Genomic DNA, 26,110 nt, shown 5'->3' on the forward strand with positions numbered 1-26,110 from the left:
AAGCATTTTTATGAGGATTATCCGTTGGTCCTTAAATGTTTTTCCGGAAGTATACTAGACCAGATAGAGCTCAGTTCCACACTGTACTCTTTTTCCTTCATCCAGGTTTTTATCCCATTGGGTTTTTCCTGGTAAGGTTTTAACGAGGCAGTGTCGCTCAAGGGTTTAGGGTATACCATGAAAATCTTTATGATCGATTACTGGACAAAAGCTAGTCCTAAATTTTTCAGGGGGAGATATTCATCAGGGGGAGCGTGGTTCTAATAAAGACCTCCATACACTGTACTCTTTTTCCTTCATCCAGGTTTTTATCCCACTGGATTTTTCCTGGTAAGGTTTTAACGAGGCAGTGTCGCTTAAAATTGACTCACAGAAGCAGTGTCAACTACGATATTCAGAAAGGTGATCAACAGCATGACTTAAAGATATTTTTGCCAAGCATCAGGGGGAGCGCACCATCAATAATGATCTTCAAACACCGTACTCTTTTTCCTTCGTCCTGGTTTTTATCCCACTGGGTTTTTCCTGGCAAGGTTTTAACGAGGCAGTGTCGCACGCGCGTCAATATACCTAAAATTTTATGTTACACATGATTATGTACTCTTTTTCCCTTTGTCCAGTTTTTGTCCCACTGGGTTTTTACTGGCAAGGTTTTTAACGAGACATATTCTGTATCATTTGTGGTCTCCAAGGGGGAGTGTTGTAAATAATAAGGTGGAGCCCACCACTTGTTGGATGGAGCTTTACCTACTCCACCACTTGTTGGATGGAGCTTTACCTACTCCACCTTGTTGGAAGGGGCTCTGCCTACAAAAGAGTGAGAACCCTTCCATTGTAATTGACAGTTTTGAGAACTAAAACATTCTGAGATCAGTTTCTCTCTATCCCAATTTTCTCTCCATTTTCTCACTAGATTTATAACAGGATCCACATCGCAGAAGATCACCACGTGAGAGAGGGGCGAGGTGCCGTAACGCCCTTTACGCTTGGACCATTTATGGCACGTGGCAGTGTGTCCAAAACAGAGACCTAAAATGGTAATAAAACCAAAACCCAATAATCACATTTGGGGCCCGAAACAAAGACCCGTCTGACAAACGACGTCACTTCACCTTCGTGTCCACCACACAAACCACCGATACCCAGCTCACCTGATACTTCCTTCTACCGCCAATCTCCAACTCCCAACGAACAGTCCGCGCAAAAAATCGTCTCAATAACCCGCCACGTAAGATCAAAGAACCCAAAATCACACACGTCGAGAGATCATTGGACGGATCGTAATTAGAAACTGATCAGGTAAGCAGAGGAACAGAACTCAGAGCGGCATCTTCTAGTCGTGCACGTACGTAGCGTGGTCTGGAAACTTTTATCATTCTGCGAGCACCGCCTTTACCTTGTTCGATTTCTCACTCTGAAAATTTAATTTCCACAGTTCTTGCTCTCGCGGTTTCTGATAAAAATCGCGGAATGAAGTAGCGATTTTCGACTACTCTTCTCGAAGATGTTGGAGGATCAGGTGGCGAACCTCTTGCAGAGGTACCTCGGCAACTACGTGAAGGGGCTCAACAAGGAGGCCCTCAAGATCAGCGTGTGGCAAGGTTCGAGTAGCTTCTTTGCTGCTTCGTCTTCTTCTTTTTGATTCTTTCTTCGCTTCTTGTGAAAAGTGTTTTCTTGATGCTTTTGGTTTTGTGCTTTTGATTGGTTTGATTGTGAATTGAGTTGTTTTCTGTGGATTGAATTTGAAATGGTCCCAAACGGTGCGTTTTGAGTGATGTTAAAAAGGGTTTTGTTTGGGTTTTAGGATAGCTTGGTGCCAATGGCAGGTTTTGAGGGCTTTAGTGAAGATAACTTGATTTGGATGATTTGAATAGTGACACTCTACTAGCTACTTGGGTTTGTTTCAAATTGAAAACCTTATGCAAGTAGCTATGCACATGCTTTAGTCTAACCTTCATTTGATCATGATGATCATTTCTGTGTTTATGTGATCAAATTTAAATGACTAAATGGTTTTCTTTTTGGTTATTATTTTAGTGAAAATCTCTGAAGGGGGACATTAGAAATGTAGGATTTAGATACCTTTAATGACAAAAAACTTGGCACCAATGCACACATGCACATACATATATACATGCAGTTTTTAAACTTTTGGCTGCAATGAAACAAACTTCAATACCAAACTCAACCATCAGAACACCCATTAGTTTTATCAAACATAAGTAACCAGCACTTAACAACCATACTCAGCAATACAGACTACAGCATACAGAGCAATAACAACCATACTCAGCTATACAAACACCTAAGTAATAGATGCCTTCTGATCCAACAAAATGGATGAAAGCCTTATGCCCCTAAAAGTATCTGAAACAGATGCCCACAAAGAGGACCGAAAAATCACCCCATCCCCCAATACCTACACTCCCGTCCCTCTAAAAGCCTTAAAGATTCGTTTGTTACTTTCAATCCAAATGAACCATAAAATAGCCAAAATCTACAGCTCCATAGGACCTTGGTCCCTTTCGCTCCACTGAAACCCTTGCTCTCAGCAAGTATAACACCCCTTTGGAGCATCCCAAGCCATCTATGCTTCTCTGAACAACTTTTACCTTTGCTTTGAAGCAACGGAACAATGTATCTGAATATGACTGACATGCTCTCCATCACTTATAAATTGTGGTTTCTTTAGTTTATTGTACATTTTAAGTTGTCATTGGCTTTATAAATGCGGTTACTCTAAGGTTAGAGAAATGCTATTGTGCATGTTCAGCAGTATCAAATTCTTATGATAGAGCCTGAGAAGCTAATTATGTACTTATTACCTAAAATGCAAATCAGGTGATGTTGAGCTAAAAAATATGCAGTTGAAGCCAGAGGCACTCAATGCATTAAAATTGCCAGTGAAGGTTAAGGCAGGATTTCTTGGATCAGTGAAACTTAAGGTGCGGGGCTATCATTGGTTTTTTTATAATTGTGTTGAATTATTTTTTTTTGAATGTTGTTCAGCTTTGTATTGGACGAAATGCTGTGAAATTTGACTTCATTTCCATTTCTTGGAGTAATATTTTTAGTTGTTCCAAAAGTGGTATTTGATGTTTAGTTGATATAGATTATGCATCTTAACTTTGACATGAACATATAATATGATAATTGCAGTTTTCACCTAGTATGTACTTTTTTATTACTAGACATTTTCATTTTCTAATTTACTGGGTATATTTTGTTTGTGTGGAATATTGTTATAATATTTGGTTTTGAGAAGTTTTCTTATGATATTTGTTATTAACTGTATTTCTCCAATGAGGTTATTATTTTTTTTGAACGAAGGTTCCATGGAGCAGGCTTGGCCAGGATCCAGTTTTAGTTTCTTTGGATCGCATTTTTCTATTAGCTGAACCCGAAACCCAAGTTGAAGGATTTAGTGAGGATGCTGTGCAGGAAGCTAAGAAGAATCGAGTGCGGGTAAGACACATTAATCTATGTGGTGGAATTCATGTGTTCTTTGCCACTACATATTTGAGTGATCATATGTGTTTTTTGCCTTGTAAATAGGAAATGGAAATGAAGCTGTTGGAGAGGACGCAGCAACTAAAGTCAGAAATGGTAGGGTTTAACATAATCCAAGTCTGCTTGTATTTTAGAACATGGCTTTACCTTAACTTTAGGCTTCCTTGCTCCAGCATATGGGTTTAAAATCTGATCTATGGGTGATTATTTTAATGCTTTATTTCTTCTTCTGGAATTCATATCTTCTTTATCTATTATGATATCATTTTACTATTTGTAATTTGTTTCTCTTTGAAGAATACATCATGGTTGGGATCCCTGATCAGCACAATAATTGGAAATTTGAAACTTTCAATTTCAAATATTCACATCAGATATGAGGATCTTGAGAGGTAGAGAAAAACCTGTTTGAGTGTTTTATTCTTTTTAGTTAGTCTGTTTTCAGTCAACTATGTCTTGGGTAGCAATCCTAATTATGTCTTGGGTTTATGCTTTATGTCTTCTATGGTGTAGCAATCCTGGCCATCCGTTTGCAGCAGGCATAACCTTGGAAAGACTTTCAGCTATGACAGTTGATGAAAATGGAAAGGAAACCTTTGTCACTGGGGGTGCTCTAGACCGTATTCAGAAGGTTCCTTGTTATCATACTATATGAAATTCTAATTTCCACAGCAGTATTCAGATATTTTTTTTGTGCATGTTTAAGATGCTGGTGCATCAGAGGACAAGGTGTCCACTGACCTCCAGCTCCTAACTAACAAAATCTATGGACAACAGACCCAACAAAGAAGATACAACTAAACAACAAATACAGCGAGAACAAACTCTAAGACACTACAGCTATCCAATAAAAAAAACAACAGGAAAAGAGTTGTCCCTATACTCTACAGATACTGTAGCCCAGAAAGATGCCAAAAATTGAACCCTCCAACAAATATCAAGTATCCTTAGATATCTCTCCACCAAACTACCAAAAATATAAAATATAAATGTATAGACTAAGAAGTTCAATAATGGATACTTCCAGGTTGATGTTATGGGAAGTCACCGTTTGATTATTGCATGTCATTTGATTTTTTAAAATTGACTTCATATATCCCTGAGATTCTTTCAAATACTGATTAAAGGCGTCTATTTAAGAAAAAAATTTAGAACAACTAAGCATTTCTTGTACGTGTGAATAACTTGGCTTCATCGATATATTGATCCCTTCTTTCTGCTTATGCTATATTCTGTCATTTTCAGTCCGTTCAACTTGATCGGCTTGCACTTTATCTGGATTCTGATATTTCTCCATGGCATGTTAACAAGCCATGGGAGGATTTGCTTCCATCAGAGTGGGTCCAGGTATATGCCCAATCCTCTTTTAGAAATAGAGGCTCTGTACCTGCATGCACATACATGCGTATATTTATATATTACCTTTTTGGCACTTCAGGTTTTTAGATTTGGCACTAAATATGGTAAACCAGCAGATGGATTAATAAAAAAGCACACTTACATACTGGAACCTGTGTCTGGAAATGCCAAGTACTCAAAACTACAGCCAAATGAATTTGCTGACAGTGGCCAGCCTTTACACAAAGCAGCAGTTAATTTGGATGATGTGACTCTCTGTTTGCCAAAGGTTCATTTTCATTTTCATTTTCTATTCCTTCTGATTTAGTGCTGGGAGGTAACGTGATTTGTTTTAAAAGCAATTGAGTACTATTTGTTTGCAGGATGGATACAGGGATGCACTAAAGTTAGCTGATAATTTTGCAGCATTTAATCAGCGCTTGAAGTATGCTCATTATCGTCCGCATGTCTCTGTGAAATCTGATCCTAGGTCCTGGTGGAAGTATGCTTATAGAGTCGTTTCTGACCAAATGAAGAAGGCAAGGTCAGGATCAATGAATTTCTTTTAATTCTCCTACCTTATGAATTGTTGTGTTTCTGATGGACTTCGTGGCCATATTGTTTGGGATTTTCTTATCTATATATTGTTTTTTCCTGTAAAAAAAGAGGAAAATTCTCCTCCCCGATGAGATTTTATGTTGTGAGCTTTAATCCCAAAATAGTGAAATACTTTTTTTAACAGTAAAGAAAAGGACTTCCTCTCTTAATCAGTTAACTTAGTTTAGTTTTATTAATATTATACATTTTAATTTATGCAAATTTTGTTAACAAATGAAAAAGCAGTGAACTTCGTTATATGCTCTGCAAACTGAATTTAGATACATATTTTTTTTATATTTGCTTAAAGCATTATCTTTGTGGCAGTGGGAGATTGTCATGGGATCAAGTTCTGAAGTACGCAAGCTTACGTAAAAGATATATCTCGCTATATGCTTCACTGCTTAAATCTGATCCTAGTCGGGCAGTAGTTGATGACAACCAAGACATCGAGGAGCTAGATCGTGGACTTGATATTGAACTCATACTACAGTGGAGGTACTCTTTTTTGTTGTAAATGTATTTAGTTTCTGATAGTTATTAATTGTATGAAGGGTTATTCGTTTTATATTAGTCCTTGAACTTTGACTCGATTTGCATTTTTTTTTTTTTTGAATAGAAACATTGTATTGATAAACAAGAGGAAAAATCCTCAATCAAACAAGAAGACCAGAAATAAAGATTGTCTGACCTACTAAGATTGAAAAAATTCTGTAATTAAAAAACACAAAAAACACAAAACTTCAGTAAAATCATCTTAAGACTGCCATCATGTCTCTCATGATGGTAGAGTAGTGATAGTCCTTGAACTGCCCCAAAACCGAAGCCCAAAGGGATGCCCAAAATTTAATTCTGTCCCATAATTTCTGAAGATCTTCCTCTGCCATTCTTCAAAGGATTCTAAAAGCCCTTTCTTTTTCTACTGGCTCTTAGTCTATTCTCTGCAAAAGACGCGTTGGCTTGTCAATGACAGTGCTGTGTGCGTAGGATAAGCAGAGGACGACAACAGTGCATAGGAAAGTTGGGTTTTGGGATGATTTCTGGGTGGAGGGGTGGGGCGGTGGGGTGGGTTTTGGGGTTGGAGTGTGGTGGCTGTCGGATGGGTTTGGTGGTTGGAGGGGGGTGGTCATGGGAGAAAGGGGGAGAAGAAATCGGTGTGAGAGAGAGAGAGAGAGAGAGAGAGAGAGAGAGAGAGAGAGAGAGAGAGAGAGAGAGAGAGATTTGAATTTATTTTCTTATTTTTAATATTTTATTCATATTTTAATCAATTTAAAATTTAAAAAATATAAAAATACCATTTTACCCCTGCATTTAACAGAAAAGTTAACAAATTTGACGGCAGGATGATTTGTCCTCACAAAACTGAAGTTGAAGGACCACGGGAACGATTTTGGAAATTGAGGGACTCAAATGCAAATCGGATCTAAGTTAAGGGACTAATAAAACGAATAACCCCATTGTATGAAATTGGCCATTCTCTCTACCTGTTGAAACTGGTGTGTTTCTATGCATTTTTAGCTGCATAGTACATTTATTTTGTAGATAGACCATTCCTTCAAATGATTTTTGCCTTGAAGTATTTTGTAGTATTGTGGTCTCATTCATGCAGGATGTTGGCTCACAAGTTTGTAGAGCAGTCATCAGAGTCAGACCTTGACTTGAGGAAACAGAAAGCAAAGAAATCTTGGTGGTCAATAGGATGGTAATAGTTTTACCGTCAAATTTGAAACTAGGTCTCTCGACACCCTAGGTATTTGTATATCCTGATGTTTGCTTGTTTCCTAATTCTATCTACTGTTCCAGGGGCAGTCAGTCTCAGATAGATGAGAGTGAGCCATTTAGTTTCAGCGAGGAAGACTGGAAGCAGTTAAATAACATCATTGGGTATAAGGAAAGTGATGATAGGCTGTCGGTTGTAATTAATGACAAGGCGGATGCTCTTCAGACTTCCTTGAGCATTTGTATGAAACATAATGCTACTAAGCTTATTGATGAGTCCCAGGAGTGTCTTGCTGAATTATCATGTGAGGGCCTGGATTGCTTTATAAAGCTTTATCCAGAGACAAAAGTTTTCAACATAAAATTGGGATCATATAAGTTATCAACACCGAATGGTCTCCTTGCTGAGGTAGGCCTTTCTCCTGCTGTGTGTTGTATTTTTTAAAACGTTTTCTCTTCAATATTTATGGATTAATTTCCCTATTTCATCCATAAATCATCTATTTACTTCCCTGCAGAGTGCAAGTGCGCATGATTCTTTAGTTGGCACATTCTGTTTTAAGCCTTTTGACGCAAATGTGGACTGGAGCTTGGTTGCTAAAGCTTCTCCTTGTTATGTGACTGTATGTTTTTGCTACGCCAAAGTTATTACTTCCTCCAAGGTGTATTTGTTTACTGATTTGATCTCTCTGGCAGTATCTAAAGGACGTAATCGGTCAAATTATAAAATTCTTCCGAAGTAATACAGCTGTTAGTCAGACGATAGCATTGGAAACCGCAGCTGCAGTGCAGGTTCTTTGAAATATGCTTAAATAGTTCTTTCGACTGCTTTCCAAGCTTGCTGGTGTTGAACATGTTAACCAAGATGTTTCAATCATTTTGTCTGTGAAACATCATTTTGTCTGTTTGTGTTTTTCTTCAAATTTTAAATATTGTTGCTTGGACTTCTGAAATTAATTGGAAACTTCAATTATTTGATTGGTATGTAAGTCATAGGGGCAATATTGGGAGATTTTTTTTGGAGCAAAAAGTAGAAAAATTTAGGAACAAAGATTAAATATTCAAAGAAACATGCATCCATTGGATATGTTCTTTATGGAGTTTATATGCTAAGGCACAACATTGAGTTACTTGTGACTTTCCTTCTGTGGCTATGTCATGATGCAAGATCAGGAAAATGTAGAGAATATTGTCAGGATGCTAAATGAAGTACATCAGCTTGCGTGCTGATTTTTCTAAAGATGCCCAAGATGGAATAATTTAGGAAGAATTCAGTGAAAGATGATGATTATATTGTTTTACAACTCTCTTCGCAGCATATGCATGATTTTACCATGGCCTGATTAGAGCTGTGGGTGCTTGTTATTCTGTCGCAGCAAGTATGGTGATCAAATTTTCTGTTAATGATGGTATACAAACTGTCTTTTTCAATATATACCAGATGACAATCAATGGAGTCAAGCGCACAGCTCAGCAACAAGTGAACAGAGCATTGAAAGACCATTCCAGGTTCTTATTTCATTTCTTTCTGGAGTACCTTGAGCCCCTTCCCTAAAATTATATTGATCCCGTGAATGAGAGGAAAAATTGACCATAACATGCTAATGGTAGAATTACAAAAGGGTGAGGGAAGTGCTGATTATATACGGACAAATACAATAGCGGGATCCCTTTTTAAGTGGACATACATATATTTGTATATATATAAACATAATATATGTTTCACATTGTTATGTCCCATGGGCCAGGTTGTTTGGAGTGCCGTGGGTTTGGTTGGCCTCAAAATTGCTATTTCTTTTGGGTGGACAATTATTTCTGTATCTTTTCTTAATAAAAGTTTGTGATGCTTAGCTTCTTTGTATTTATTCTATTAATGTTTTGTTATCATTTGTTAGGTTTTTGCTGGACTTGGATATTGCGGCTCCGAAGATTACAATTCCTACTGATTTTTGTCCCGACAACACACATCCAACAAAACTCATGCTTGACTTGGGAAATTTGGTTATTGGAACCAAGGTTAACAACAATATTAATTCTTAATTATCTAATTATGAGTTTGTTTCCTACAGACATTTATGTTGAGCTTGAAAGTGCATGCAGGATGACTATGGAGGTGGATCCCCGGAGGAGCTGGATCTGTATCTGCAGTTTAATTTGGTTTTAAAAGATGTATCTGCTTTTCTGGTTGATGGTGACTACTGTTGGAGCCAATCTCCTTCAAACAATTCTGCTGGTTGTGCCAAATTAAATGGTGTTAGTTTGTTGCCTTTATTCGATAAATGTGGGGTAACTGTAAAGCTTCAACAGGTAAAATACTGTGACCTGTTTAGCTTAAATACGAAGCTTATTTTCACGTGGCATTTGTGAAGATTAAGGTTTTGGATTTTATTTTGTTATTACATCCAGATTCGATTAGAGAGCCCATCCTACCCTTCAACAAGAGTCGCTGTACGGCTACCATCATTAGGGTTTCACTTCTCTCCAGCTCGGTATCATCGATTGATGCAAATTGCTAAGATTTTTGAAGAGGATGGTGAGAACTTGGATCTCCTTTGCGCTTGGAATGAGCCTGACTTTGAGGGGTGGTTGTCTCTTCTTGCTTGGAAGGTTGCAATCTATCTCTCTCTCCCCACCCTCTTGTCTCCCATTTGCCCCTAAACAAAAAAACACATCCCAAAAGTAGTTCATGTCTTTATTATAGTGCTATGTTTGAGCACCCATTCCTATAAACAGAATTTATTCATTTCTTTATTTTAATGTGATGATAGGGTCTCGGGAATAGGGAAGCGGTGTGGCAGCGGCGCTACCTATGCTTAGTTGGGCCTTACCTTTATGTACTTGAGAACCCTAGCTCTAAATCGTACAAACAGTGTATCAGGTTCGGATGCCAACTTTTCCAAATTGAGTTGTGATCGACATGATAGTATCTACTTAATATGTAGATATATATATATATATATCCAAAAAGTATGATTCAGAAAAAAAACAATGATGGAGATATTTGCCATTGTTGCAAAAGTTTTAATTGAAATCTTGTGGAATGATTTATTTGTCTATTTGTTAAAAAAATGCATATATTCTTTGGTTTTTCTTCCATTCCTCGAGTTGAATTGATTAAGTAGCCTTTTATACAGACTACTTGTGTTACGCAAGTACCACTGACTTGGTTCATTTCACTGAACCACATCCACACCTTTGTTTATTCCAATAACTCCATCTGTTTCTAGATATGAATTCACTGCTATTTATAATGTTCTAGAAAATTCTAAAATAGTCTCTCAACATTTTCTAACTACTAAAAATTATATATGCAACACTTCATATAACATAACAAGTATATATTAAGTGGAATGTTGTATACTAGAATTTGTATTAACTCTAACTAATGCTTGCAATATGCTTGTGGCAGCTTAAGTGGAAAACACATATATCAAGTTCCCCCAGAGTCTGTTGGTGGTGCTGATCTTGTGTTGGTTGTCTGTGATGCTGCACGAGCAAATAGCAAGGTTGTAACTCCATCTTTATAGTTAGAAAGAACGCCCCTGTATAATGGTTTGTTGAGTATTACTTAGTTTTAGTTATTTCTTTTATATAGGTTGTGGAGGATGCAAATGCACTAATAGTGCAATGTGATTCTGATGATTCGAAGAAAATTTGGCAAAGCCGGTTGAAGGGGGCTGTCTATCGTGCATCGGTAATCCTTGTTTAGTTTGTGGTAGACATATCCCGGCTTCGATATGACAGCACTTTTAACTTTTAAGGACATGCATAGGCCTCTTAAGTAGTTTTATATGCAGGGTACTGCTCCTGTAACTAGTCTATCTGAAACTTCATCCGAGTCCGAGGATTCTATAGTGGAGCTTAATGATAAAGATGATGTGGTTGATTTATCGAAAATGGAGAGAGCATTTATTACTGGTGTTCTTGATGAACTAAAGGTCTGCTTCAGTTATAGTTACCAGGTAAGCCTAAACTATGTACTTGATAAAAATTTGCCTTGTAAGGGAAGATCTGACAGAGCTGTTTTTCTCTAATCTCTAGCACGACCAGAATTTTATGAAAGTGCTCCTAACTGAAGAAAGGCGATTATTTGAATTTCGAGCAATAGGTGGCCAGGTGATACATTAATCGAAATAGGCATTGGTGTGTTTTGATGTTTGTAAATGTTTTTGTTTTTGCGACTCCAGAGAGTTATGTTTTTGGACACAGGTTGAGGTATCGGTTAGATCAAGTGATATGTTCGTTGGAACTGTTTTAAAATCTTTGGAGATTGAAGACTTAGTTTCTGGCAATAGCATGTCTCAGCCTCGCTATCTGGCAACATCGTTCATCCGTAATGCAGAAACACGTTTAACCTTTGGTGCCACAGAGAATCAGACTTTTGATGGCAGTGAACTAACCCCGACTGAAGGAGATGAATTCTACGAGGCACCAGAAAATTTGGTTGACCCTGAAAGTTTATTGTTGAAATCCCCTCGTTTTACTCGTTTTCCTGGTCTACTCCCGGTTAATGGACTTGAAGAAAGTGAGGAGAACATTGAACTCAATGGTTCATTGGATAGTTTTGTGAAAGCTCAAATAGTTAGATATGACCAAAGCTCTCCTCTATACCATAATATAGACATGCAGGTGAGTATTATTCTGTGTTAAATTTGGGGCTTGATCCGTTATGTTGTTGCTTGACTTGTTATTATTTAAATGGTTGTTTTAGGTCTCAGTCACCCTGACTACCCTATCATTTTTCTGTCGGCGACCAACAATTCTTGCCATCATGGAATTTGTTAATTCTATTAACATTAAGGATGAAAGCTGTGAATCTTTCAGTGACAGTTCTTCAGCAGCTATTGTGAAACAGGAACTCTCTAGAGATGATGCAGTTGGTAGTCCACGACCAGTGACAATCAATGAGCCTTCAATTAAAGGATTGCTGGGAAAGGGAAAGTCCAGAGTGGTTTTTAATATAACATTAAATATGGCTCGCGCTCAGATTATATTAATGAATGAAGATGAAACCAAACTTGCTACTTTGTCACAAGATAATTTGGTTACCGATATTAAGGTTTTCTCAACTTTGTCCATCCTCATTCATCCTCTAGAATTTCTGTTTTTATTAAACCCACCTGTTTCAGGTTTATAAACCCTATTGTTTTTCAGGTGTTCCCATCCTCTTTTAGCATTAAGGCAGCCCTTGGAAATCTTAAAATTAGTGATGAGAGTCTTCCTAGCAGCCATATGTACTTCTGGGCATGTGATATGAGAAATCCAGGCGGCAGTTCATTTGTTGAGGTAACACTATGTTCCTACCAATAAGAATAACGTATGATCATTTAACAAAAAGACTGATCACACAAGAACAACTAATTAAGATTCTGTCTTGAGCTTATGTTCCTAAAGTTCTGATGATGGAAATTTAAGTTCGTTCATGAACTTTTCTTTCTTTTTATCACTCCAGAGGCTTTGTTTTTTGTTGAAGATTTTAAGACATGTTCCTCAGTAACTTGTGTGCTTTCTTTGATGGTTATTGAATAGGTCAAGGGACCAAATAATTTTTAATTCTCTATGTATGCCAAGGGACATAGTGAGGTTTTGGGAGGAATTGGCTGGGTTGTCTGGGTTGTGTTGGTCGATGGTGCATGAGTGGGGATTTTCATATGGTGAGATTTGTCATAGAGAAATGTAATGCAGGAAGGGTGACAAGGAGCACGTGTTATGATTTCTTAAGGGAAACAAACTTGTGTAATTCCGAGTTACACAATGCAGTCTTCACTCTTCACTAGGTCCAATATGAGAGAAAATGTGCTTCCAAAAGATTTGACAGATTTTTGCATACTGCAGAGTGGGAAGAGGGATTTCCTAATGTGAGAGAGATGGCCCTTAGTGGGGTTGTTTCTGATCGTTGTCCTATATTGTTTGATTCTAATCACATGTGGTTGGAACTGCTTCAAGAAGTGGTGGGAAAGTAGGGAGTTTAAATGGTTGTTAGGGTTAAGTTTTAGGTGATGTAAGAAAGGAAAAGAGGGAAGTGCAGGAAAAATAATTAAAGAGCTCCATTTGTTGGAGTAAGGGGACATATTGCTGGAAGAGTGCCGAAGGGAGAGGGCAAGCTAAGACTAAAATTGTGGGAGGCTTGTTTTCAAGGAGATTTGTGGAGGCGAAAAAGTGGCTTGGGCAAATGAGGGTGATGGCAGTACAAACATGTTGATAAAATGGTAAATAGGAGGAAAAAAAGAAATTTGATCAAAATCTTGGAATTGAGTGATGGGCCATTCACTGATGACAAGGGGAGGATTGAGGAAGAAGTAATTAATTTTTGTAAGAGATTTCTGTAGGAAGGAAGGTGGGGAAAAGGAAAGGGCGATGGTGGTAGGAAATGTTAACAACTTTATTTGACTCCTTCGTATTCCACACTGTTGCATCATGTAGGCAAGCTAACATTTATATTACTGTTTATGGCTTTGATAGATAAATTTGGATAGACATTTGGTGAATAAATTTAGAGTAAATGTATAAAGAGACTATAGGGTTCCACATTATTGCGACAGTTAATCTACTTTCTTCTGTTCTGCAGTTGTTTTTTTCCCTTTTTCGTTCTACTGTTTTACTATTCTCCTATTTCGTTTGCTTTTATTGGTATTAGGGATAGTTTTACAAATAACAGTCATTATGATGCAGTTGGTTTTTACTTCATTCAGCGTTGATGATGAAGACTACGAAGGCTATGAGTATAGCCTTTATGGGCAGCTTTCAGAAGTATGCATTGTTTATTTGAATCGATTTATCCAGGAGGTAATATACATTTAATTCTTTTGTTCATTATGCACTCTGGTTCGTTTCCACTTCTCTTATGTCTGTAAAATCATTTGTAGGTGGCTAGTTACTTCATGGGTCTTGTTCCCAACAATTCAAAAGGTGTCGTCAAGCTAAAAGATCAAGTAACAGATTCGGAAAAGATGTTTACAACTAGTGACTTCGAAGGATCACCTGCCCTAAAGTTGGATGTCTCTCTTAGGAAGCCTATTATTTTGATGCCTCGGAGAACTGACAGTCTTGAGTAAGTTTATATTGGAATCTAGGCTCTTATGGATTTTAGTTTTAGACTATTGGCATCTTTGTCTGTGGTTGCACTCGTATAATTCAACTCTCAATTTGATAAACCTAATAGGCATTCTCTAATTATTTGAATTTTTCTATTTCAGCTACTTGAAGCTTGATATTGTTCATATTACTGTCCGGAACACTTTTAAATGGTTTGGTGGAAGTAGAAGTGACATTAATGCTGTTCATATGGAAGTATTAACAGTTCAGGTGATTGAATACATTTAATTATTTTTTCTTTTACCAACAAAAACCCATGCTGAAATTTTTATTTAGTTGGAATGGGATACGGTGGTTCCAATACAAATGGATTTTGAAAGGCTTTGTCATGTGGAGTGCTTGGCAGCGGAATTAATATTTATTTTTTGGTTTGGTTTGCATCTATTAATTTGTAATTAACTGTCTCTGCATGTCGATTAATACTATGATGGGGGCTGTAGGTTGAGGACATCAATCTAAATGTTGGCACTAAAGGTGAGTTAGGTGAAAGCATAATTCAAGATGTGAATGGAGTTTCAGTTGTGATTCAAAGGTCACTTCGAGACTTGTTGCATCAAATACCAAGTATTGAGGTTATAATCAAGGTAATGGATTACATGTTCATTGACCGTTTTGTGAAGCTAACTTTGTTTTTAATTTTAAATTTGGGAAAACTGCAAACATAAGTGAAGTCACAATTTAAATGTTTTTAGAATTCGTGCTTTTCAGATGGAGAAATTGAAAGCAGCTTTGTCAAACAGGGAATATCAGATTATCACGGATTGTGCACAGTCTAATATTTCTGAAACTCCACGTATTGTACCCCCATTGAACCATTATTCTATGACATCTTCAGTTGATGTTGAAGAAGACATCACTCCTCAGGAACCAGATGGTATTGAATCCCAAAGTGCAAGTGGGGGAGCCTGGGTTATGATGAAAGTCTCTGTTGTTATTGATTTGGTTGAATTGTGCTTACATGCTGGTGTAGCAAGAGATGCATCTCTGGCCACTGTGCAGGTAGTTTCTCAATTTGGTGGATTTCTTAACTGTTGGGAATTTATTACAGTATTTGTATATTCTCTCTTTAGAAGATTGAACTCATTGAGGTGGCATTGGTTTTATGCATCACAAGAGTTTTTCTTGCTTGACTAAATTTGTATTTTGTTTTGCTATGCTTTCTATCTTCTGAACCCCGTGTTTGCTTTTTATTTATTTATTTAATAAATAAATAATTTGTTTGCCTTTTTCGTTTGGGAATGCTATATATTTTGGTCCTATATGTCACGTAAATATCATTTAGTGATCCTAAAATCATTTTCAAATCCTTGCATCAATATTTATGTATTCTCCGTTCAAATTGTCTGGTATTGTGTCTAATTTACGATTTACACCGTACTTGAACATCATTGCAAAACTGGATTTCATTTTCTTTTCGCAAAAGTGATAATTTTATTAATAAAGAAGAAAAGTACAGTCAAATCGGACCAGCAGTCTAGAAGAGATACTACCGTCAGTCAACTAAAAAGGGACACAAAAACATGTGTAAATAATCAACTGTTGGCAGGGTTAAACTCTGTTGATTTCTGCATAATGCATTGTAATAAGGGAGTGGGAGTGGCAGAATTATGGGATAGAGTGAAGTTTTGGGCTGCCCTTTGGGCATCAACTTCCCCAGCGTTTAAGGATGTACCCTATCCTATAATTATGCGCATTCTGCTGGCTGTAGTATCTTAAGGGTTTGTTTTATGGTTGGTTGGTTAGTTATGTGTTGAGTGGCCTTGTGTCTGTTTCACCGGTTAGTGTTTTTTCCTGCGTGCTAAATGGCCTTGTTTTGATCCTAAATATTTGAATAAAAATGTTTCTATTCAAAAAAAAAAAATAACTGTATTATTTTAAGAAGATATTTTGTCAAAATTTGTATCAGGTGCGTTTATGCGTGTAGGATGTGTTAGAACATTTAATAGGGTGGATGCTCACGTTTTGAGAAAAGAGTACATATTATTATATACATATAATTGTTCTTGGTTTATTATGCTACCACTCTGTTGTACAGATTAGCGGTGCATGGTTGCTGTACAAGTCAAATACACTAGGAGAAGGCTTCCTCTCAGCAACGCTAAAGGGTTTCACTGTGTTTGATGATCGTGAGGGTACGGAACCAGAGTTTAGGTTGGCAATAGGAAAGCCTGAGTATGTTGGTTCATATCCTCTAGATTTTGTTGCTCATGATGACCATCACATCTCCGGTGCAAATGTTACAAAAGAGAATGATGTCAAATTAGTTCCTACAATGCTCATTCTTGATGCAAAATTTTGTCAGCAGTCAACAGTTGTTTCTTTGTGCATCCAAAGGCCACAACTGCTTGTTGCACTTGATTTTCTGCTGGGTGTTGTTGAGTTTTTCGTTCCTACCATCGGCAATGTGCAGTCAAATGAAGAACTACAGAACTCTGTCCATGGAATTGATGCAGTAATTTTGGACCAATCAACTTACAAGCAACCCTCTACTGAATTCTCTCTTTCTCCTCTAAGACCTTTAATAGTTGACGATGAAAGGCATGATCATTTTGTTTATGATGGCAATGCTGGGACACTGTATTTGAAAGATAGGCAGGGATTTAATCTCTCAGGGCCTAGTACAGAGGCTATAATATATGTAGGAGATGGGAAAAGATTGCAATTCAAAAATGTTGTTATCATGGTATTATTCTTTACGATGTCTTTTTTTCTAGTTTACTGGCATACTTGTGCTTCAAAAGCACTTCTATCATATTTAAACTTCTAATGTAAGTTGTGTTGGTGTAGAATGGACTGTACTTAGATTCATGCATTTCTATGGGAACCAACAGTAGCTATTCAGCTTTGAAGGAAGATCAGGTCTACTTCGTGGGAGGGAATGAAGTTCCTAATTTGAATTCCCCAACAGAAAGTGTCAATAATGTGCCATCTCAAAGTATTGCCGTCGACAGGTCGACAGAGTTTATTATTGAGTTGCAGGTTCAATATTGCTTCATTTGATTTCTTTTTCCTAATTTGGGGTCATACTCATTCTTTGGATCTGCAACTGTCTTTCGTAACTAAATATTTCATTGCAGTTGGTTGGCCCAGAGCTGACATTCTATAATACGTCTGAAGATGTTGGGGAATCCCTTGTGCTCTCCAACCAACTTTTACATGCACAGTTGGATGGATTCTGCAGGTAAATAATTTTATTGTTTTGTTGATTTTAATGTCACTCATAGTATAGGATCTTCTTTCATTTCTCGAAAGGGTCTCCAAGGACTCCCTTTTTCTTTTCCTATCGGATTTTGTCTCTTATTTAGGGGTTCTTCCATTGCATTTTGGATTGACTAAATGACACGCAATATTGAGTTCCAAGTCCTTTTTAAACCAAAATGATTAGGACACATTCATACTCCCTCTGTTTCAATGTCCATGGTATTTGTCATACCCAAAAGTCTTAATTTGGTTTCTTGATTCCTACCAATATCTGCGATATATCTATATTTCCATTGAAATTTCCCATTATTTTTTTTTTTATTATTGTGGATTCTTACCAGACATAAATGGATTTGATAAGGCTTTAGTTGAGAGCAATATCGCTGGATAGTGCTCTTTGGTTCCTTATACATTGCTTCCATAGGTTTCCAGGAGTTCAAGTGAGAAAAATCATATTTATTGCCTAGGCCATGTTCGCTTTAGATTCCATGTTATTAATGCTTGAACTTAAAGAAATGTAATGGAAAAGTGACATTCTATGTGCTCTTGTTGCCTCCAGGCTTGTTTTGAAGGGTGATACCATTGAGATGAATGCAAATGTTCTTGGTTTAACAATGGAGAGTAATGGATTCACGATTCTGGAGCCTTTTGACACCTCTGTAAAATATTCCAATGCTTCTGGAAAGACCAATATTCATCTAAGTGCTTCAGATGTATTTATGAATTTCTCATTCAGCATCCTGAGACTGTTTTTAGCAGTTGAAGATGATATCTTGGCATTTTTAAGGACAACATCAAAGAAAATGACAGTGGTCTGCTCACAGTTCGACAAAATTGGAACAATAAGAAGTAGGCTGATTTTTTTTTTTCTTTTCTATATTGTTGCTAGAATGTTTTAACATGCCTATTGTTAGATGCTGATACGTGTTCCCTGCTTCTTGAACTTTCAGATTCCCACAATGACCAAACATATGCCTTCTGGAGGCCTCATGCACCTCCTGGTTTTGCTGTTCTTGGGGATTATCTGACACCATTGTTAGTGGACATTCTTTAATTGTACCTCATGGTTCTCTTAATATTGATGGTTTTAATGTCATATCTTAGTTGTACCTCGTGGTTCTTAAATATTCACTTTTATGAAAAAATATGAAGGCTTTTCATTTCTTAAAGTTTTGAACACTGATAATATAATTTTCTTATGACAGGGACAAGCCACCTACAAAAGCAGTTCTTGCTATAAATACCAATTTTTCTAGAGTCAAGAAACCCATATCTTTTAAATTGATTTGGCCACCTTTACCTTCCGAGGGCTCATCTGTTCATGGTGTAAATGATTCCGATTCTTTACCAAATGACATCATTTCTGACGGAGATAGTTGTTCCATTTGGTTTCCTGAAGCGCCTAATGGATATGTTGCATTGGGCTGTGTGGTTTCCCCAGGAAGAACACAACCACCACTGTCAGCTGCTTTTTGTATCTTGGCTTCTTTGGTTTCTTCTTGTTCCTTAGGGGATTGCATTGCAGTCAGCACCACAAATCTGTATGTTGTACTTTCAGACTATGTTACTTTTAATAAGTTCAGATTACACCAGGGGTGCCAATGGTTCATACTAAGGTTCAACACAGTTCCAAATTAGGCAGGACTTAATACAGTTTCGATGGTTTAAAATTTAATAAATCTGATCCACCAAAAGTTTGAATCATATTATAGTATATTTGAATTGCAGTTTTTACCTTAAAAAAATAATCGTCAAGTCAGAGATAATATTGTGCAAGTTATCAGTCTTTTCCAGAACGTAATGGAAACATAGAATATATATTTGATTTCTTCTTGGCTCCAAACTTCAACATATTGTAAGAACTATTTCAGATTTGGGGGTATCCATATATTCTTCAATATAATTGGACTTGTACATATATCCTGATAGATCCAACTAGAATGACCCATTGATAGCCTTATGTTAGGGCATCTTCTTTTCTGGTTCTTGGAAAACTATAACGTGAGGAATAGTTTTATGATTAATCTTCTTTTCTGGTTCTTGGGAAACTATAACGCGAGGAATAGTTTTATGATTAAATAATTCCTATCCCGTCTGTCTGAACGCTATTTGTTTTGATAAGAAATGGTTAGGACTTTTGATTTGTCATTCCATTTTAAATTGCAGATATCCGTCAAGTGTAGCATTCTGGCGTGTGGATAATTCTGTTGGCACCTTTTTGCCAGCAGATCCTAGTACTTCTACTGTAATGGGTACAGCATATGATTTGCGTCACATGATATTTGGATTGCCAGAAGCATCTGTAAAGTCATCTAATCATTTGGATGTGCAAGCTTCTTCTGCTCACAGTCACAACCTCCAATCAGAAGTATCAGCATCTGTAAATTCTGCTCGGCGTTATGAAGCTGTTGCTAGTTTCCGATTGATATGGTGGAATCAGAGCTCTAACTCAAGGAAGAAACTGTCCATATGGCGTCCAGTTGTCCCTCATGGGATGGTATATTTTGGTGATATTGCAGTCAAAGGGTATATGATAATGGATATCTTATTCTTATTACATTCCGTGTATGTTTTCTTTTGTTGTATCTAAGTAACATAAGTTTTGATGCTTACTAAACTTAGGTATGAGCCTCCAAATAACTGCATTGTTCTTCATGATACTGGAGACGAAGGGATCTTCAAAGCCCCTCTTGATTTCCAAGTTGTTGGTCAAATTAAGAAACAGAGGGGAATGGAGAGTATATCGTTTTGGCTTCCTCAAGCTCCTCCAGGTTTTGTTGCTCTTGGTTGCATAGCATGTAAGGGAACACCAAAACAGAGTGATTTCAGCTCATTAAGATGCATGCGCAGTGATATGGTAGTTGGGGATCAATTTTTGGAAGAAAGTGTATGGGATACATCTGATGCCAAGCTTACAAGAGATTCGTTTAGTATATGGGCAGTTGGCAATGAGTTGGGGACCTTTATAGTTCGTGGTGGATTCAAGAAACCTCCAAGAAGGTTGGCTTTAAAGTTGGCTGACTCACATGTACGGAGTGGCTCAGATGATACTGTAATTGATGCAGAATTTAGAACTTTTTCTGCAGCACTTTTTGATGACTACGGTGGCTTGGTGAGAATTCATACTCTATATAGTTTCATATAGAATTTAAACTAACTGTTACATGCTGAAATTTCTCCTGGTTAAAAGTAGTGTGTAATGAATAACGAAGTATGCGAAGGGATTAATTAGTTGGTTCTTTTTGTGGATGAGGTGGGAGATCTCTGGACTAAAATTAGAGACCTAGTTTCATTACAGGCATCTTTGTATAACATTAGGGATGTCTCTTTTAGTATAATTCATCTTTGATTGTTTGTTTTCTTTTGTTAATTATGGTCATTCTTTGGTAGTCAGTTCACTTTAATGGATTTGTTGTCGATCTTTTCTTGCATCCTTTTTTTTAAAATAAAAAGTTATTTATAGAATTTTTGTTTCCTGTAAAAGTAAAAAATTAAAAAAAACATTATGTTTTTTTAGTTGGTGAATCAATAATTCTGATTCTTGAAAGTTTGGAAAACCAATGAGGTTTCTCTCATGCATTTAATGGGAAAGCACTTACTCTTATATAGTCGACTTCCTGGTAGAAAGCTTTTCTGAGGGTGGGGCTTGACCGGTTGAACAGTAATAATTTTGTGTTTGATATAATTTGTTTAATGAGAAAGGACAGGGCCTTGGAGAAGAGATGGAAGAGAACAAGGGTATATTGACATAATATTTCTATGGACTTAATTCTCCTAGTTTTGGGTTTGCCTTTTTTGGTAGCTTCATACTCTTCAATGGATTGCTTTGGTGTTCTTTTATGCCTCAATTTTTATTTGACTTTTTGTTCATCCTTCATATTCAGCTTCATGTTCTTTGAACTTTTGTATGCATTTACTTATTCCTTTGTTGGTTTTGATCTCGTGTTCTCTGTTCTTCTTATGAAACCTTTTATACTTTGTATTAATGTTCTGAATTGTACATAATTAAACCTTTTATCTTCTTTTCTTTAAGAAAATAATAAGTTAATGTTTTATTTTAGTTCATGGTTATTGTTATTGAAAGCTGAAAAACCTACTGTTACATTAATTTGCTACTAATTGAAGGTATTTTTCTAATTTTTCTTTTTTGAAAAGAAACATAATTTTATTAAAGTAGGAAAGCTAATTACAAAGAGTGGGCAAGGAAATTTTTCTTATGATTTTGTTTTATGGAATGTGGCAGATGGTTCCATTGTTTAATGTCTCTTTAAGTGGAATTGGGTTCAGTTTGCATGGAAGAACAGAATACTTAAATTCTACTGTGAGCTTCTCTTTGGCTGCTAGATCATATAACGATAAGTATGAAATTTGGGAGCCTCTTGTTGAGCCAATGGATGGATTCTTAAGGTAATTTACTGTACTACGTCAAATGTTAACACTATATTGGGAACATATGTGATGCATTTAATATTTTGATCAGCACTGAATCGATTGTTTAATTCCATTCCCTGCTTTACTTGCTAGTACTGTTTAAATGTGCTGTAAATTCACAGTTTTAGTAGCAGCATGAACTCCCCCTACCTACCCATTTCTTTTAATTTAGAACAATTTGAATTTCTGGTGTTTCTATTATATTATATTTCAATTGGCCCCAATCTTGGGATTTGAACGATGACCATGCTTTGTTGGTTATGGGTCTCGAGACTATGGTAAGATTCTGAAAAGGAAGAGGGCTTGAGGAACATCCGTTGAACAGTTTGTATCTGTTATAGTCTTTTTATATATCAGCGAAGGCCATTGATATGTGTTCATCTCACTATTGAGCTTGCTAGGATTTTGAATTTAGTTAAATGAGGTCAAGGTGGGTGACTTACCAATGTTAATTTGATGGATGACAAATTGGGTTTGTTAGACAACCAGCGGCTCCAAAAGCTTAAGTTGTTAGGGAACTGGCTAAGATGCAGTGAGCCCCTCTGGCACCTTAGAGTTCGAAGATGGACGGAGAGCTAGAAAAACAGATAGGCGTAGGTGCAGCCCCACCATGCACCATGAAAACCAAAAAATAAGTGGAAAATATGTATTATTCTTGCACGTTAGGTAAAGACATTTGTGTTCATATCATTCTTGCATGTTAGGTGAAGGCATTTGAAATGGGAAGATATGTAATGGATAGTGTAAATGGGAGAAGAAATAAGAAAAATTAAAATTTTTGTGACTCCATTAATTGAAAGGTTAGAGAGCTAGATCTTATATCTCATGTGGTGTTTTTCTTGTTCTTTTTCCATCTTTTTTTTGTTCTTTTGGGGTGAAGGGGTGGGGGGAGAAGCTTTGTGTATGTGTGTGTGTTTGTTTGTTTTTATTTATTTTTGTCCTTGCTTTTGATGTTATTGTGGTTATATTTGATTCAAATTTTCACATATGCATCACGTGTAGTTATTCCCTAATTTATGGTTACTTACAGGTATCAATATGATCCTAGTGCTCCAACTGCAGCTTCCCAGTTACGTCTTACCTCTACTAGGGAACTGAACTTGAACGTTTCTGTGTCTAATGCTAATATGATAATTCAAGCTTATGCAAGCTGGAACGGTCTTATTCATGTTAATGAATATCATAGAAAAAGAGTAAATTTCTTCTGGTTCCATCACTAATATGAAATTTATCTTGTACATTTTTTCTCCTTTCTGCAATTGTCGATTATTGCTTACAGTTCTACCTTTTCTTTTTGTTTTAACATGACATCATATAGGAAGCATCCTCTCCAACAGATGGTGGAGTATCTGTTATTGACGTCCATCACAGGAGAAACTACTATATAATTCCACAAAACAAACTTGGTCAGGATATCTATATTCGAGCTACTGAATTAAGGGGACTCGCAAACATAATTAAGATGCCATCTGGGGATATGAGGCCTCTAAAAGTTCCCGTTTCCAAGAATATGTTGGACTCTCACTTGAAGGGAAAACTTTTCCGTAAAGTTAGAAGAATGGTGACTCTTATCATAGTGGATGGGCAGGTATACCCTCTTTTCTTATGGACGCAATTGCTTAATTCCTTCCATATATCTTGTATTCAAAGAGTATCTGAATTTCAGCTAGTCACACAATTGTGTTTTTGTATATGTTACATAGTGAAATGGCTTCCCTTATCTTGACTACTCATCTACCTGCAATTGCAGTTCCCACAGGGTAGAGGGTTGACATCCCCCCAGTATACCATAGCAATCCGCCTCAGTCCTGACCCGAGTCTCCCTAGTGAATCATTGAGCCATCAACAAAGTGCACGTACTTGTGGAAGTAGCTCGGAACAGTTATCTTCAGAGCTTGAGTTGGTCAAGTGGAATGAAATTTTTTTCTTTAAAGTTGATGATCCAGTATGTAGAATGTTTTTCTCTTAACAATTTCTTCCCAATTAAATAACTGCTCTGCTTTTACATGTGCGAGGTCTTTGCACATTTGTTTTCACATCTCTTATCACCAAAATTTGATTTTGTTAAAGCATGACTCTTCAACTCAACATGTCCAGTTTTGCTGTATATGAGGAGAAGGGCTTCATATCCCCTTGGCCACTTTATAAATAAATTTTATTCTTGCGCCAAGAAATTTGTGTAACATCTGTTCACCTAAAATATAATTTGAGAACAATTTCATTCCCTTTGGTTGCTAAGACAAGCTAAGTCAATTTTTTTAACCCCACGTCACATGTTAAATTTCAGCTTTCATACTTTTCAAATGATAGATATTAATGTTGCTTGTTGATGAATATAGTGCCTGCTAGTTATACCATCTGAATCTGGCACATCATAAATGATTCGTTTTCTTAAAATGAGTTAATGCTTGTTTTTGCCTCTGCTTTTTTTGTTTTGGTTTTTTTTTTTTGCTGTGGTTATTTCACAGTATCAACGATACATCCTTTTGCCCATGTTATATGTCATTTGTTTGGAAGTTGTATGAGCATAAAGTAGCCTTCTTATTAGTGGTAACATCCTATTTTCATATTCTCTGTCGCCATTTGGTGGCCACCTCAACCTCTTCTATCCAAATTTGTGCAGGATTACTACTCAGTGGAATTAATTGTCACGGAGCTGGGGAAAGGTACTGCTTTTTATTTTTTCCCTTACTCAATCTGTTGTTTTTAAAGTTAATACACGATAGTTTATTATTAATCTGCACGCCATAGGGAATATCTATGTTATAAAGATACTCTGTTAAGCCTCTGTAGAAAATGTCAACTTTAGACTTCTTATTTGCTAAGTTAAGGTACTTGAGGAAAATATGCATTATTTCTCCTCTGTTTATCAAACTATCTATTTTGGACAAGAATTTCACTTTTCATGTTTAATTTTACAGGGGTCCCTCTTGGATTCTTTTCATCCCCTCTAAAGCAGATTGCAGGGAATATCCATGATGATTCATACGCATATGATAGTGTGAACAAATGGACCTGGGTTGAATTATCCTCGACAAATTCTGCGGTAGAGTTCTTTCTCATATCTTAGCAATATCCTTTTTTCTTGTCGTATCTGTTTTGTGGCAAAACATGTAGTGTTGCCTCCTTCTAGGGTAAAATTTTATCAAGCATTTACTGACAAGTGTATTTTTCAACCTTATAATATTTACGTCAACTGTGATTCAGGGAAATAACGGTGAAAAGTTGAGTGGTAGAATCAGATGTGCTGTGCTCTTGTCACCAAGATCTGAAGCTGAGATAAGTGATCAATCAGATAACAGTAACAGAAAATCTGGATTTATTCAGATCAGTCCAAGCAGGGAAGGACCTTGGACTACTGTGAGGTTGAACTATGCTGCACCGGCCGCCTGTTGGCGGTTAGGGAATGATGTTGTTGCTAGTGAAGTACATGTGAAGGATGGCAACCGATATGTCAATATTAGGTCTCTTGTTTCGGTACGTAACAGTACGGATTTTGTACTTGATTTGTGCCTTGCATCGAAAATTTCCATGGAAGAGACGACGTCAACAAATAATGAAAGTACCCCTGAAGGTTTACAAATCCACAGCAATAAACTTCAGAGTGATGAGTTCTTTGAAACTGAAAAATACAGCCCAGGCACTGGCTGGATTGGCTACATGGTTCAACCAAGCCAAGATATCTTCGAAAGTGGAGGATCTCATCAGGTAAGATATTAGTTGAAGTTCTTGGCATGTGTTAGTTACTCATGTAGCTTGATCTAGTCATTGTTCTTCTATGCAAGGCTTTTCATATTGAATTTCAATTCTGTTGATAAAGCTTACCATGCTTGATTTAAACTACAGTATGGTTTCATATTTTATTATTGCCTTGTATTTTACTTTTATTTCCAATTCTAATCCAAAATTGGAAGCTATAATATCCGTAAACTATATTTTTATATGGATTGGTAGTATACTTTGTGATTCTTTTGATTAGAGAACAAAAAATTTTATAAAAGAGAAAAGTGATACGAAGAAAGATTGTGAAGTCCAGCAAACTTGCAAAAGCGGCAACGAATGCCTTAACAAGAAAAATTACAACAGCTCTAGCCAATCAAGACGAGTTACACTAAAGGTCTCTAAATTTATTAGCATAGATAGTCAACTCTTATCCAAAGTAAAACTTCCTCCATCCTGTCATCAGAGAATGTTTTATTCATTTACCCCAACCAAAACT

General features: G+C 36.7%; 1 protein-coding gene across 1 annotated transcript in view; it reads left to right on the plus strand.

Annotated features, from left to right (window-relative positions):
• LOC18777913 overlaps positions 1,352–26,110 on the plus strand; it is a 36,152-nt gene continuing 11,393 nt past the window's right edge. Inside the window, exons 1-46 of the mRNA XM_020563802.1 lie at positions 1,352–1,601; positions 2,842–2,945; positions 3,331–3,465; positions 3,556–3,606; positions 3,808–3,902; positions 4,024–4,141; positions 4,756–4,857; positions 4,949–5,137; positions 5,232–5,392; positions 5,773–5,943; positions 7,055–7,147; positions 7,249–7,573; positions 7,683–7,787; positions 7,861–7,956; positions 8,606–8,673; positions 9,060–9,180; positions 9,265–9,471; positions 9,571–9,771; positions 9,933–10,042; positions 10,574–10,670; positions 10,760–10,858; positions 10,962–11,126; positions 11,206–11,280; positions 11,374–11,793; positions 11,876–12,223; positions 12,319–12,450; positions 13,837–13,950; positions 14,031–14,215; positions 14,361–14,469; positions 14,700–14,843; positions 14,968–15,258; positions 16,295–16,942; positions 17,047–17,238; positions 17,337–17,440; positions 18,020–18,309; positions 18,411–18,495; positions 18,666–19,001; positions 19,627–19,986; positions 20,083–20,572; positions 21,704–21,867; positions 22,922–23,084; positions 23,210–23,479; positions 23,642–23,836; positions 24,515–24,557; positions 24,813–24,937; positions 25,099–25,599. Of these exons, the coding sequence (XP_020419391.1) occupies positions 1,505–1,601; positions 2,842–2,945; positions 3,331–3,465; positions 3,556–3,606; positions 3,808–3,902; positions 4,024–4,141; positions 4,756–4,857; positions 4,949–5,137; positions 5,232–5,392; positions 5,773–5,943; positions 7,055–7,147; positions 7,249–7,573; positions 7,683–7,787; positions 7,861–7,956; positions 8,606–8,673; positions 9,060–9,180; positions 9,265–9,471; positions 9,571–9,771; positions 9,933–10,042; positions 10,574–10,670; positions 10,760–10,858; positions 10,962–11,126; positions 11,206–11,280; positions 11,374–11,793; positions 11,876–12,223; positions 12,319–12,450; positions 13,837–13,950; positions 14,031–14,215; positions 14,361–14,469; positions 14,700–14,843; positions 14,968–15,258; positions 16,295–16,942; positions 17,047–17,238; positions 17,337–17,440; positions 18,020–18,309; positions 18,411–18,495; positions 18,666–19,001; positions 19,627–19,986; positions 20,083–20,572; positions 21,704–21,867; positions 22,922–23,084; positions 23,210–23,479; positions 23,642–23,836; positions 24,515–24,557; positions 24,813–24,937; positions 25,099–25,599 (8,694 nt within the window). The 5' untranslated portion in view covers positions 1,352–1,504. The remainder of the gene's footprint in view (positions 1,602–2,841; positions 2,946–3,330; positions 3,466–3,555; positions 3,607–3,807; positions 3,903–4,023; positions 4,142–4,755; positions 4,858–4,948; positions 5,138–5,231; positions 5,393–5,772; positions 5,944–7,054; positions 7,148–7,248; positions 7,574–7,682; positions 7,788–7,860; positions 7,957–8,605; positions 8,674–9,059; positions 9,181–9,264; positions 9,472–9,570; positions 9,772–9,932; positions 10,043–10,573; positions 10,671–10,759; positions 10,859–10,961; positions 11,127–11,205; positions 11,281–11,373; positions 11,794–11,875; positions 12,224–12,318; positions 12,451–13,836; positions 13,951–14,030; positions 14,216–14,360; positions 14,470–14,699; positions 14,844–14,967; positions 15,259–16,294; positions 16,943–17,046; positions 17,239–17,336; positions 17,441–18,019; positions 18,310–18,410; positions 18,496–18,665; positions 19,002–19,626; positions 19,987–20,082; positions 20,573–21,703; positions 21,868–22,921; positions 23,085–23,209; positions 23,480–23,641; positions 23,837–24,514; positions 24,558–24,812; positions 24,938–25,098; positions 25,600–26,110) is intronic.

This window comes from Prunus persica, chromosome G5, assembly GCF_000346465.2.
Source record: "Prunus persica cultivar Lovell chromosome G5, Prunus_persica_NCBIv2, whole genome shotgun sequence".
Classification (NCBI taxonomy): domain Eukaryota; kingdom Viridiplantae; phylum Streptophyta; class Magnoliopsida; order Rosales; family Rosaceae; genus Prunus; species Prunus persica.